Source organism: Melospiza georgiana, chromosome 5, assembly GCF_028018845.1.
Source record: "Melospiza georgiana isolate bMelGeo1 chromosome 5, bMelGeo1.pri, whole genome shotgun sequence".
Lineage (NCBI taxonomy): Eukaryota > Metazoa > Chordata > Aves > Passeriformes > Passerellidae > Melospiza > Melospiza georgiana.
In genome coordinates, this window is record NC_080434.1 from 9589876 (window position 1) to 9603895 (window position 14020).

General features: G+C 40.6%; 1 protein-coding gene across 1 annotated transcript; it reads right to left on the reverse strand.

Moving 5' to 3' along the window:
• Positions 1 to 520: 520 nt before the first annotated feature.
• Positions 521 to 12427, reverse strand: LOC131084014 (uncharacterized). Its single transcript, XM_058025092.1, has 8 exons — positions 11731 to 12427; positions 9911 to 9997; positions 9492 to 9725; positions 8180 to 8202; positions 7220 to 7365; positions 6566 to 6657; positions 6377 to 6472; positions 521 to 5299 (listed from the first exon to the last, which is right to left on the reverse strand). Exons 1-8 carry the CDS (start codon positions 12283 to 12285, stop codon positions 3656 to 3658), a joined length of 2877 nt encoding a protein of 958 aa, XP_057881075.1. The 5' UTR covers positions 12286 to 12427; the 3' UTR covers positions 521 to 3655.
• Positions 12428 to 14020: the final 1593 nt, after the last annotated feature.

Consider the following 14020-nt stretch of genomic DNA (forward strand, 5'->3'; position numbering starts at 1 on the left):
AACACACTTACTATGCATTCAAGGATTTTTCACTGCTTACTAAATCTATTGGGTGTAATAAATTTTTTAGAATACAATATATACTTCACTTTTAAAGAAACTTAAAAGGGAACAATGCTCCTTTGTTTTTATTAAACCAAAGCAAGTCTAAGTGAACTGCAATGATCCAAATAAGAATGTTCTACTGCCATTTAAATAGCTGGAAGAAAACTATAAAGGGAAACTGAACTATGTTAGTTGAAGAATGAAAACTTACCAAAGCACCAGTACTTAACAGTCTTACCACACAGACCATCAGTCTTTATGTTAGAAAGTTACTAGATCTGAGTTATCAAATACAATTTCAGAATAAAGCTTTAGCTAATAACCAATAATAAAATAATAATTAAACTAAAAATACAAAATAATGCAAAGTTTACTTTAGGAAGTTAATACTGACATTTAAGCAGCTCTAATGTCAACTAAACAATCGTTTTTAATAAATTTTATTTTTTTTAATAGTTACAAAACCAAATAGTTGCACCTTTTATCCAGACATATATGTTAATATAGCTCTCAGACATATATTGAACAAACATCACATTTCTGACAGCTGGACAGATTAGCCTCAGTAGGACAGCACTAGAAACTTTCAGCTCATTTGTGAAGCATGTTCAACAAGTACTTCAGCTATTATAATAAAATAAACTATTTTAATTGCTTTCCAAGGTTTCTATTAAATCATCAAGTAGTATAGTCATGAACCACTAAAAAAGCTTTCAAACTGGCCTGCAGATTTAGTTTACAAAATCTGAAATACATAGAGGGCTTCATAACAATATCACAAAGCTTGATGAAGAAAATTTTTCAGCCATATGTAGAATTGCTTAATTTTTTATCCCCTTTATTTTAAGGAGTCAGAAAGATACACAATTGTGTAAAACAAATTACTGAGTTTAGAAAAATATGCTATTTCCTTGGTGCTTTGTTTTTTTTTTTTTTTTTTTTGTTTTTTTTTTTAATCTTCCTTTGTCTGTTTTTGGGTTCTTTTTCCAGCAAGGGCAAATTCCTCAGTAGTATTTTCAGATAAATGCTTCACTTTAACACTGCCTTTTTGTTTACCTATAATCTGAAAAAAAATATACACACATGCCTAAGTTTAGATAACCTAGGAAAGTGAGGCTTTGACATCAGTCCTCACTGCTACACAGAATTTTATGATGATGACCAAGACAGTGGTGTAAGTTATTCTCTATGGATAAAAAGCCAAATATGCATTAGGGACAACTCTGAATCCCATTTCTTTGAATTAGCTCTGGTTCACCCAAGATCACTAATTGTCCTGCTTCCATCCAGGACAGGGTTAATTTTTACAGTAGTCAGGAGGAGGCAAGCCCAAGACCCAGAGGTTATTCTGTACCTCACAGCATTTTCAGGGAACAGGGGAAGGGCTCCCTTCTGGGTCAGCACAGTATGGCCCAGGGAGTGGGCAAGGATCTTCTTGTTTGTTTCTATGTGAACCAGATCTGCCCTGTAAAACCTGAATGCTGCACTGTAAGGCACTTGGACAGCAAAGCTTGAAAAGCAGCCCCAGGACTAGAGCAAACCCCCACACCCACAACTTTTACTTTCAAAGTAGTCTATACTAGTATTTGCTTTATGAGTGTCTTTTCACTAAGAGATAAAGTATCTGCATGGAAGATAGACTTTATCAAACTCTCATGAAATAACAGAAATTAACAGAAGACAGGTTGAAAATATGTTAAGCTTCAGAAACTTGTTAGTTTCTGATTAACCCTAGCTCATTAGGAGTTTTTTTGTCAGTGTAAAAGAAAACAAACATTCTCTGCAACTTTCTGGCACTGAATTTTACAGGTGCCTCATCTGACTCTAAAACTGTTCAATTTCTCTTGCTTTTGTTAGAGTGAGACCAACTGCCACCTGTGACACTGCCATTATCATCTTGCTCAGCCTTTGTCTTCCAGTGATTTGAGTTAACATTTCTCTCTTACACATGCAGAACATGACAAGAATGTCTAGAGATAACAGCAGAAAAAAATCTTAGGAGAAATACTGAAATACAGTAAGATTTAAGAGATGAACATCAAAAACTAAAAGACTAACCATAAAGAGAATTTTCACCACCTTCCTTATTGTAATGCAGACAGAAAAGTCGTATTATTGTGATAAATAGCAGAAACATTTAATAATTTTCAGCACATTTAATGAAGGAATGCACTGCCACAGAAAAACTGAGGCCAAGAACTGAACACAAGTGAAATTAGGTCAAAATTTCCTGAAAGAAGAATGGTTTCTCTAAGCTTTATGTCACAGTAAATATATTAGTAAATACTGCAGAGATTTGAATTTAAGTAATATTTTTCTTACAGAGTTACAGAGGTAATTTGCAGATTGATTTTTCTAGTTGCCAGAGAAAACTTCTGAAGAAATATTAAACATTCTGCATTTTGATTTAATACTGCCAGTTGCCATATCTATCTAATACACAATTAATTTCTTTAAAGCCTAGCATCAGCTTTTGCTGAAGCATGAACAGTAAACACAATAGACCTTTATTCTGAAACAGTGCTTCTGTCTGTGTATTCCAATAACTAAAGCAGTTATCTCTTGGATCCAGCAAAATAGCCAGCAAAGTAGAAAAGGTGGTCTTTATATCCTTCCTGTGTATTGATTTTCAGACTAAAAACTCCTTGAATTCCAAATCATTAATAAATAGTAAGAAGTGCTGTTTTCCTTTTTTCTTATTATTACACACAGATGTCAAAATAAAGTTTTTGTGGTTTAAAAGCTAGGTTCTCCAAAAGCTTTCAATAAAACAGCAAGTTAATCTGTCCAAGTATCCCCAAACAGTTGCCAAAAAGAGCTGAAATTCAATTCAATTGTGATGTTTCTTTTTCCTGAAAGCAGCACTTCAGAAGTGTAGCTGACACCCTTCTGCAGTGTGTAACAAGAACACTGATATGATGCTTCCATTTCAAAAGCACAAGAGAAATTATTGAAATTACACTTGAACTTACACCTTCAACATACGTTAGACACATCACAGAAAAAGGAACAGCCAAGGGGAGATAAGTAAAACAATTTTTAGTAACACCTTCAATATCCTTTATTTTTGTGGCTCTCCTCCCTCCCTGCCTGTGAGGTGAATGCTCTCAGCTGTTCTCTTACCCATTTAAGTGCAAGTGCTGCTGCACAGACAGCAATTAACTGCCTCCTGCCACTGAGGCTTCACCCAGCTCGCTCTCTGGGACACCTCAGCTCCCCATCCCCCAAACATACCCCAGAAGGTTTGCATTCTTGAAGATGCAGCATCTATGGCTATGCTTTGGTCTTGAGCAGGACATGACATTTTTGGTTGTTTCTTGAGATAATGACTATACTATAAAAGTCACTTCATTGCATTGTACTGCTCATAAGCAGTTATGTATCTGACACAGATATACCTTGATTGGTGAGAAGTGGGTAGAACAGCTGTAAAATCACAACTATGCCCACCTTTTAATGTGTTAAGTAGTATTTATTTCATTCCAGCTTATTTTCCTTTTCAGTCTCTCTTCACATTTGATTTTGTTCTACCTGACATTTTGTCTTCAGCAACAGAAAAATATTCTGATGCATGGCTGGTATCAGTGGAGACAGATGTTTGACTTCGCTCCTAAGTGTCAGAAGTGCTGTCTCTTAGCATTTCTCCTGTCTCACTTACTGCAAGCACAGAACCTCCTAAAGATGGATCATTGCACGTGCCAGGAAAAGAACAAGCTGTGCTCTGACACTGTACAGGCTCAGGTTCATCCTCCCTTCTAGAACACAAACAGTTGTTTTCAGCAACAGCTTCTTCATCTTTTACCATTTTTTGTTGTTGTGTTGCTTCAGGGAGTTGAGTTGAGGAGGAGGCATTCTCATATTCAACAGGAAGGACTCCTGAACATAAAGGCTGACAAGGAGTGTTACCATCACCAAGCCTTTCTGCACTTTCAGTGTTTTCAGATGAGTTCACTGGCAAACATGAGCCTTCGCATTTTGGACGACTCTGAAGAGAAGAAGGCTCTGCACACTCTGAAGTTACAGGTTTCCCTAGATTTAGAAGGGTTTTGTCAGATTTCATCTTCTCCTTATCAATTTTTTCTGTTCTGTTTCCAGAAAAAAACACAGAAGAAGTCAGCAAATCAGAGGTATTTCTGAGAATGCCTCCAAATGAAAATACTGGTGAAGGCAATGGAAAGTTACTTTTGAAAGGAAACACACAATTATTGGTGAGAAGAGGGGTCTTGGAGACGTCATTCACCCCAGCTCCAGTGTTGGTGTCTGAAGTACCACAGGCTACAGCTGTGCTGGATTCTGAGGTGTGAGGTTTTTGCTCCCTTAAGACAGATGGTTTCTGTGAACCACATCCTCCAGGTTCCTTTGCACAAGGTGTTTTTTCCTTCATGTTAGATAATGTTTTGTCAGATGGCTTCTCAGATTGGGTGAAAAATGAGGATGATGGTAACACCTTACATGAATTGCTAGCTTCTGATCCTGCAAACCAATCTCTTTCTGAATTGCCAAAGGGAAACAAAATGTGTGGTTTCTCACTTTCAGGTGAGACTAAATTAGGACTTGTTGGAGCATCACAAACTATGTTCTTGGCTTCAGGACCATATTTATCCTGGTTATTGGTTTTATCCAGCTTATCACATTTCCCTAAATAAAATTGAGGGAAAGTACACCTCTTGTCTTGCTTTTTAAAGGAAAATGTACCTCTGTCTTTACTAAATCTTGGTAATGAGTTGTTAGATGCACTGAAAGTAAAAGGTACACCTGAAGGTCTCCCTGCTGAAACATCTACAGATTCTGAAGCTGAAACAGTAACAGCCACTGTTGCTGCTGGTTGTAAGTCCAATAAAGTGCCAGAATTTGCATTCATTTCCTTGGAAACAGTACCTGCTGATGCCTGTCTTGGCCATTTTTCTTTAATTAACAAGTCTGGAGAGGCTTCTGACAAAGCTACACCAGATGCTTCCTGGCCACTTCCCTCATGAAATAATTTTAAGCCACCATTACTTGTGGATGGGATGCTGTGAGCACTGCTTCCAGGAGAGTTTCCTTTGTCAAAGCCACCTCCTCTTTGCAGGGCTCCCATTTTTATTTTATCTGTCTTATTTGCTTTGGTAGGTGAAGATACAAAAGAAGTTCCTGAGGACTTATCCTTGAAGGCCTCAGCAGTTACAAATTTATACTTTTTGTTTGCAGGGAAACTTTGAGTCTTAAACACATTGGTGAGCTTCTGAAGTTCCATATAGTATTTGTAACGTAGCTCCTACAATTACAGGAAAAAATAAATCACATTATCCAACATGGTATTTGTGGATTCAGCGGTTATAAAACTCATGTATAACTAAGACTGAAGAAAAGTTTTCCTATATTCTAGAGAATTCTAATGTATTTTTCCATTGCTACTGGAAAGCAACAGGACATAAGTCCTTACAGAAAAAAGTGCTTTAAAGACAATTGAACAACATACACATAGAATCATGATGACAAAGTAGGTTTGGAAAGAAAAGACTACATAAAACTGTATTTAAAGTCCCTATCAAAACCAAAAATATATAAAAACACTAACTTAGGTATTAAGCAACAAATTCTCAATCAAATTCTCATGAAAAATAGCAATCTGAAATTAAGTTAGATGGTGGGGGTTTTGTTCTTTTGTTATTATATATAATTGCATTCTTAATAGCAATAGAAAATAGGTATTTTCCAAAACAATGCAGAAAAAAAATTTCTGTATTTAAAGGACCTAAGCAACTTTTAAATACACTCATCTGCCACTGGTATTCTCAGAACATGCATAATGTGATTCACTGCCAGCCATGTTTCACTAACTGTAACTGGAATCATTCTCTGCAGAACAATACTGAGCCACCCACATAGAGCTGCTAGTAAGTAAAAAAAAAATTAAAAATCTAGTTGCATAACTGCATCATTTTAAATGAAACAAAAAAGAGATTGAATTCAGTTTCATGTCAAATTATTATGTGTTCTTACAAGATGGAACTCCGTTCTTTAGGAACCAGAATACAGGCAGATAACTACCTCTTCAAATAGACACTAGGGAAGTTTATTTGGATTAGAAAGCAACTGATGTGACTCAAAAAGCCACATTAAATATAAAAGTAAGTATTTGAAGTCAGCAGTAAGATTAAGTTTCAGCTTTCTAAAGGCAAAAAAACCAAGTACAATTCTGACAGCTTTAATACCTAGCCAGATTTCATTCTAGAAGTGTAAGGGTAACTTTCTACTCAGGAAACTGAAAAACATGTTAAAAGCTTATTTAGAAAGTTCCATCACAACAAATAGTAACTTAGCCATACTTACAACTGATGTTCAATCATACCTCATGGCTCATATTTTGAAATGCTGACATTTCTGATATTGACATAAAGCGAGTAGGGATCCTGCTACCATCTGCTTCATCCTGTCCTGTTACAGGCTGAAAAATATTTTGCAGCAGACATATTTCATTCTGATAAGCCAAAACAGACAAAATAGTACCATGCTGAAGAACACATAGCCAATAACTTACAAGAAATGTGTTGGGTATATTCTTCTGGTCCTGCCATTGCTTTAAGGTATCTTTAAATAGAGTTGAGCTCTCATTTCCTTCATAAGGCAGCTCTATTAGAAAAAAACAAGGATAGTGATGAACAATATATAAAATATAGAAAACACTGAAAGGTTCCTATGCACCTAAATGGATTCCATTTAAGAATAAAAATATAGTGCCCTAAGTGAGACCCCAGTCCTTGCTGAATTTTCTGTGATATACAGCAAGAAGTCTGTGTAATACATATTTTAAATGCTGGAAATGCCTAGCCTAACAGAAAACATCACACCTACTCCTGGGATGTAAAGGCACCTAATGTGAGCATAGCCAACACTGGCACGACACCACAACAAACACCCTCTAGTTCAGCAACCCACTCCTGACAGCACTACTGGCTGGGTATCTAAAGTGCTGCAGGCTGCCAACACACAGCCTAGGAACCTGCTACAGAAAGCACATTCATAACACCCATTTAAAAACCCCTCATGAATTTAGCATCCATTTCATTTGCTCAGATGCTTTCTTGCATGTGTTTGCCACGCAGGCTGTTTATCAGCATGTTCCAGAATCCACAAGTTCCAGATTTCTAGACTTCCCAAATCTTGTCTTAATAATTAAGTCCTTCTTCCTGACCTTGAACAATGCCTGCATCGACAGGTGTTAACTCCAATGCTAAGATTTCATTAACCACAGACTTGATATCTATCTTCTTTGGTATATACACTGGTGGTTTTTCCCAGTTGGATGCTATATTCATCACATCAAGCTGAGTTTTCATTCTGGAAAAGAAAAAAAACCCCAATGTTGCAGAAACACAATTTGAACATTTTTCTTCGTGCTTACATGCTAGCTAAATTATACCTGCTTCACATAAAAAAAATTTCAAGTTTTCTAGTTTTTTTTCTTAGAATTTGTTCAGTTGAATTAGGTTTCATAATCAATGAAAACTGTAAGTAGTAGTGCTGGTAGGTCAGCAAAAAGTTACACCCTCCACTTTCTTTAGTGTGCACTGCCTGAATCTGAATTATACTCCTTTTTCAGAGGGCACTGTTAATTTTAGTCTTAAACACAATGTATTTTAAAGAACCCCATTTTCAATATTCTTCCTTAAACAGAGGCTAAAAGGTTCTAAGAAATGTAATTAAGAACTCTTAGAAGACATTACAGGGTATGTGCACTACCAACACAAAACCAAAGGTACTGCAGAATCTCCACACACTGTCTTACACTGAAAGATTTCTGTGAAAGTTTCAAGCATGCTTCAGTGTTCCTGAGTTTAAATAAGATATCTGAAAATATCTAATCCCCAAGTATTAATGAATTTCTATATTTGCTTTTTATTAGGGAGATAATTCAAAAGCTTGATTATCTCTAATCCCAGGTAGTACATCACTCAAATTCTTGACACATTCCCTAAAATTTGTAATATTGGGCATCCAAAAATCTGAAAGTATTATAATCTCTTAATTACTCAATACTATTTTCATTTAAAATTGCTTAAGATATCAAATATAGCTATTTTTTAAGTTTTTAATCTTAAAAAGAAATCTTAAAAAGAAAACCAGAGAACTAACAAAACATGAAAAAATATACCTTGAATTCAAGCCACAGGCAACCTATAAATAAAATGAGAATTTGTAAGACATGAGCATTTCTCCAACTATCAGGAAATTATTGCTTTATCAAAATACTTCAGAGACTAAAGTATCTTTATTTCACAGATTTAAAGAAAATAATGCTGATAACATGAAAAAAACCACCAGACATAAAAAACCCAAACTAAACAAGTATGTCTATGAGAAATAATTATCTTGTAATATTTTGTGATAAATACAAAAAAACTCCTTCAGAGCCAAATGAAGACACTCAAATTATGGCCAGTATTGTCACCTGATAAGTTTCAGAAGTTCAAATACTTGTAAACATTCAAATGAAGGACTATGGAGAGGAAAGGCTCTCCTATGTGCTCTCAATATGCTATTATACTACTAAAAATGCTGTTTTCTAGTTTTAAATCAGGCAGATCATGGTGGCAAAAAGTGAAGTGCACTTCTTCTGGTCACATGAGACTTCCCAGAGAACATGTAATGAGAAGTAAAAGACCTGACAGGATGAGCTGCTTCCCTGTAAAACCTGGTGTGATCTCAGTGTACTGGATTTTTACACCAAAAAACCCAATGCACTGTTATGGAGGGCAGGCAGGGACGTGCTAAGTGAAAGTGAAAGAAAACAAACAGCAGAAAGAGGAAATAGATTTAACAGGAGGAATGGGAGGAAAAAGATGAGGAAGTTAAGAAAGAACCAAAGGCAAAAGTGGAGGAAGAACAGAAGGCAAAAGAGAAACAGAAGAAACAGGCAGAATATGAAGCAAACCAGGAGACATAGGAGCAAGAAGATGAAAACAGGATGGGGAATGACAAGAAAGGAGGAGGAGGAACAGCAGGAAGAAAAGGAGTAAGCTGAGAAAGAGAGATGTGATAGTGATTAGTGACACACTAATCACTGGAATAACAGTATTTTTTCCAAAAGTGAGAGTTACTTTTACCTCAAGTAAAAGTTACATTTTCCTTTACAAGTCCTTGACCAGACACTTAGTCAAACTCTATACTTTCTTAATGTCCCATTTATCTGGAGGCACCAAAAGACCATTGCAGAAATCAGCAATATGCAGCGTCGTAGGAAAGCAAACAGTAAAAATCACTGATAAGCAGCATATAAAACTTTTTCAAACTTTTCTAAAAATGAAAAACATTGTTACAAAAAACTATGAAGTGTTAAGTAATTTTAATCTATATTTTTCATTTGTTGACTTGGTTTTCCCTGATTGATTATAATCTTATCTACAACTCAGCAGGCTCTATTTGAGTTCTTTAGACAAATGCTATCAAAACCAAAATGCCATCACCTCCAGGAAACACTGAGGATCACACTCATGGACAAGCTTTTCACAATCCTTCAAAAAATTATCAATGGTCTTCTTGTGCGTTTCTTTCATTTTCTTCCAAATCTGAAATTCCTTCTCTTTTTTACTTCTTTGATTTCCAGCATCTTCTAGTAATTGCTGTTTTTTCACTTCTAGAGTTTTGAAAATTTCTCCAAATTTCAGCTCAATTATCTCCACATCGTTTTTCAACGTCATCTACAAGCACAAGAACACAAGAAGAGATATAAATGCAATAGCAGTGTCCACAGAGAGTCACTTCTCTAAGTAAGCTCAGAGCACATTTACACCACAAGGAGCACCTGTATGCTCCAGGCTGTGAATAAACTACCTTGAGAAGAGAATCAAAGACACACAGAGAACATTCAGCACTTGTAACTCACATCTGCATCGTTCGGCCGTTTTGAGATCTCATTCACCAGCTTCTCATTCATTATCCTCATTTGTTTCAGAGTGCTAAAGAAGGTTAACTGCAAGACAATTGAAACATTTATTACAACTTTATCCATTGCTTATCTAAAATCAGATCAAGACAAACAAGGAGCTACTGGAGAGGGTCCAGTGGATGACCAGGAGTCTGGAGCATCTCCTTTATGAGGAGAGACTGCAGGAGCTGGGCCTGTTTAGTCTGGACAATAAACATCTCAAAGGCAGGTGCCAAAAGGAGGGTGCCAGAACCTTTTCAGTGGTGCCCACTGAAAAGACAGGAACAGTGGCCATAAACTAAACCACAAGAAGTTTCACCTCAACACGAGGAAGAACTTCTTTACATTGAGGGTGGCAGAGCACTGCAACAGGCTGCCTAAGGAGGTGGTGGAGTCTCCCTCTCCTGAGGCATTCAAACCCCACCTGGTCACAATTCTGTGTCACCTGCTCCAGGTGACCCTGGCTTGGCAGGGGTTTGGACTGGATGATCTCCAGAGGTTCCTTCCAACCCTATCAATTCTGTGATATTCTGAACAATATAGCAAAAAAGCTTGTGATTCAAAGCATCACTTAAATGTTATTAAGTCTTCCCTGGATCAGTACACAAACCTTCCTCTTCTATTTCTCAAAGTAACGTTCTCAGGCTCACGTACAGTGCACACTGATAGAATGACTACTTTAGAGCTATAACATTATTTTTCTCAGGCTTTTTTATTCCCTCCCCTCCCATACATTTATCACAATATGAGTTTTAATGGTGTTATTCCAATTTGGCAAAAAGCTGCGTGATAATCACTTTTTCTTTTTATGCCTCACATTGCTAAAACAGGAAGCTGTTCATAATCAATATGTTTCAGTTTGAGTTTAATATTATCACTGAGTCTTCCTCCTTTATTTCTCAGAATCACTACATCTTTACAGAATCACTACATTATTTACTAAATATGTTTAATGCAAAGTCTGCTTTCCCCTGGTTCCCACTTGTGACATACAATTGGTAATGTGAAAGGCAGGAGGAAAATCAGTGTAAAAGCAACTTTTGTCTTAAATAATAGTCAGTGCTGTATTTAAACTTTCATATTTGTACTTCTCATCGCTGCCCCACAGTTTCAATTACTGCACAACAGAATTGCCACCCTGCATCTCAACTTGCACAGGGCATGAAAAGCTCATTCTACCTAAATAGTCCCTATTTTGTTAAAAATCACAACTTCTACAACGAGGCAACCAACCATTATGGCAGGCAGTTGCCTTCTTATGCAGACTGTAAAGCATCTTGCTTATACATTTATTATTACTCACCCAAACTATCTATCCCTAAATATGCAATTATCTGTGACCCAAATTACCTATCACAGCTAGAGAGCCTATAAACAAAACACCTGTGGGTGTTTTTTGGAGTTGCTAGATCTTCCTGAACTTGGAAAAACAATAATAACAGAACCAAACATCAACACTCCCCCTCCGAATAAAAAAAAAAACTCCGACATCTCTCCAAAATAACCCTCCAGGCCCTTTGGTAAATTGGGTTCAGACCTGTTGCTCCTGTACTGCTGCCTGGTCCCCCGTGTGCGCTGGATGCAGTCTGACAGCCGGGAAAGGCACAACCCGGCAGGCCACCAACAACTCCCTACTGCCCCAAAGCAGCACAAGCCTCTCTCCTGCCCAGCACGCCGCGGCTTTTCCCGTGTTTCTGAGTAAAAACAACCCGCGCCCGGTGGGGGACAGCCCAAGCTCCCAGCCAGGCCCCAGAGCGGAGGAGAAGCGCCGCGCTTACTTTTTCTTCCTGGTACACCGTGTCTATGAGGTTGACAGAGTGGAAGATGCCCTGGTGCTCCTCGGAGACGCACTGCCCGCACCCCGCCTGCCGGCACATGCGGCAGTAGAGCTGCACCGGCCGGCTCGGATGTTTCTGGCAGCTTCCCCCGAACGCCGGCAGGGAGAGCGGGTCGGATCCCGGCTTCGGCCCCAGCGCCGCCTCCCCGGCCGTGGCGGCGCCCGCCGCGCCGGACCGGTAGAGCTTGACCACCTCGGCCAGGGTGGTGTTGACGGGCAGGGCGGCCACGCCGCCGCGGGGCAGCAGGCACAGCTTCCTGCACAGAGGACAAGGCACCCGGGCGCAGGACGGGCCCGGGCCCGGGCCCGGCCCCGGCGCCGCGCGGCCGAGACGGGCCCGGCCCGGGTTCCGCTGCAGCTGCTGCAGGCGGGCGGCCTCGGCCGAGGCCAGGCACTCCAGCACGCAGCCCCGGCAGAAGTTGTGCGAGCACAGCGGCAGCGTCACCGGCTCCTCCAACAGCGACAGGCACACGGCGCACGTCAGGCTCGCCTCCATCGGCGGCGGCGAGGGGTCGGGCGGCCGCCGCTCCTGCTGCTGTTGCTGCTTCTGGCTCCGCTCGTACAACTGCCCCTCCACTTCCAGCTCGACGGCACCGGGGGGCTGCGGCCCGGCTGCCACAGAACCCAGGAGGGCTGCGCTGCAAACACCTCTGCCAGCCGTCAACGTCCCAAGAAGTGGCGCCCGGCCGCGGGAGGCGGGGCCACAAGATGAGCGTTGGCGATAGGCGGAGGCCCGGGATTGACATCACTTTTGTCCAATAAAAGCAGGGGAGGCCAAGGGGGCGGGACAGAGCCTTTTGGGACCCGCCTCCTACCCGGCGCGTGAGCGCCCGCGGGGTCCTAGCGCCGCCTCCGCCATTTTGTGACGGGCTGTGGGCGGAGCTCCCGCCTCACGTGCTGGGACGGGAGCTCGGGAAGCGCTGGGAGCTCAGCGCGTTTGCGGCGCCGGGAAGTGTCCTTGTTCCTTTCTGCAAACTGCAGGGTTGAAAGCAAGTGACTCCGCAGTGCCGAGGTACGGCTGTTGGGAGCTACCTCCAGCTACGGTTGCAAAGTCAGGACATAACTTCAGTTTAGAATTGTGTTAGTGGTGAGCAACTGGCGCAGTGCTCAGCTCAGCTCAGTTTCCTTCCCCCGCCCCCTTTTTTTTGTTGTACTCCCTGCCACGTTCGCCCCAAAGTTCTAACTTAATTTTATTATCCGCCCGAAGTGCTTGGAAAAATGAGTCAAACTCAAGAGAGATTCGAAAGAAATTTTAAGTTTAATTTAAATCAACATTTTAGTAACACGATGCCAGTATTTGCAATGAAGGCAGACGCGCTGTAATTAGCGTTATGTCCAGAGGCTGAGGGAAGCGACAGGCGCAGACGGCACAAATACCTGGTTGGCAGGTATCTGCGCCTTTCTGTGGCAGTGCTTTATTCAGTCACACGGATGCACCTGCAGAAAGTACCTCTGTAACAACATCCAGAGGGTCTGGTTAGCAGGTATCTGTGCCTTTCTGTGGCAGTGCTTTATTCAGACACACGGACTGCACCTGCAGAAAGTACCTCTGTAACAACATCCAGAGGGTCTGTGTCCTGTTGGACACCTTGTGGCGGCGGGAGAATAGCCACGGGCAGATATTTAGTGAACACTAGAAAGTGTGGTACTTTCCCTCACTCCTGATTCCCTAAGAGGCTGACAGGAGATACGGAGGCCCAGGATGGGATGCCCTGAACAGCCCCGGGGTATTTAAACAGTGTCACGTTCTTCCGTGGGGCGGGGACTCGAGGCCGGGCTCTGCCGCCTTCCCTTCCTTGCCGTGTCGGATTGTTCGCGGGTGTTCCAGGGAGCGCCGCATCCTTCGGCCTCTCCAGGAGGTGCAAAGTTACCCACGAATAGTCAGGTCGTGATTTGTGCCACCTAGGGCATCCTGGATATACCTCCATGCTCTGAAGGTCAATGTTCAATGAATGGTTAAAACTAGATGGGTAAAAATGGAATTGAGATTATAATCCTCTGGAATTTCCCTGCTTAAAGTTAAGTAGCACTTCATCCTTCAGGTTTTCCAGTTCATGGCACTGGAATGAAAGGAGTACTTGATTCTAATTTTTACTTTTGTTTCAAGCAGAATAAGGGAAAGGTCATTAAGTATGTGAGGAAAGTAAAAGAGAATACAAAAGCACTCTGATGAGTGACTGATAATACATGGGGCAGATGCTTAGTGTGGTTGTAACTAAAACAATAGTGTT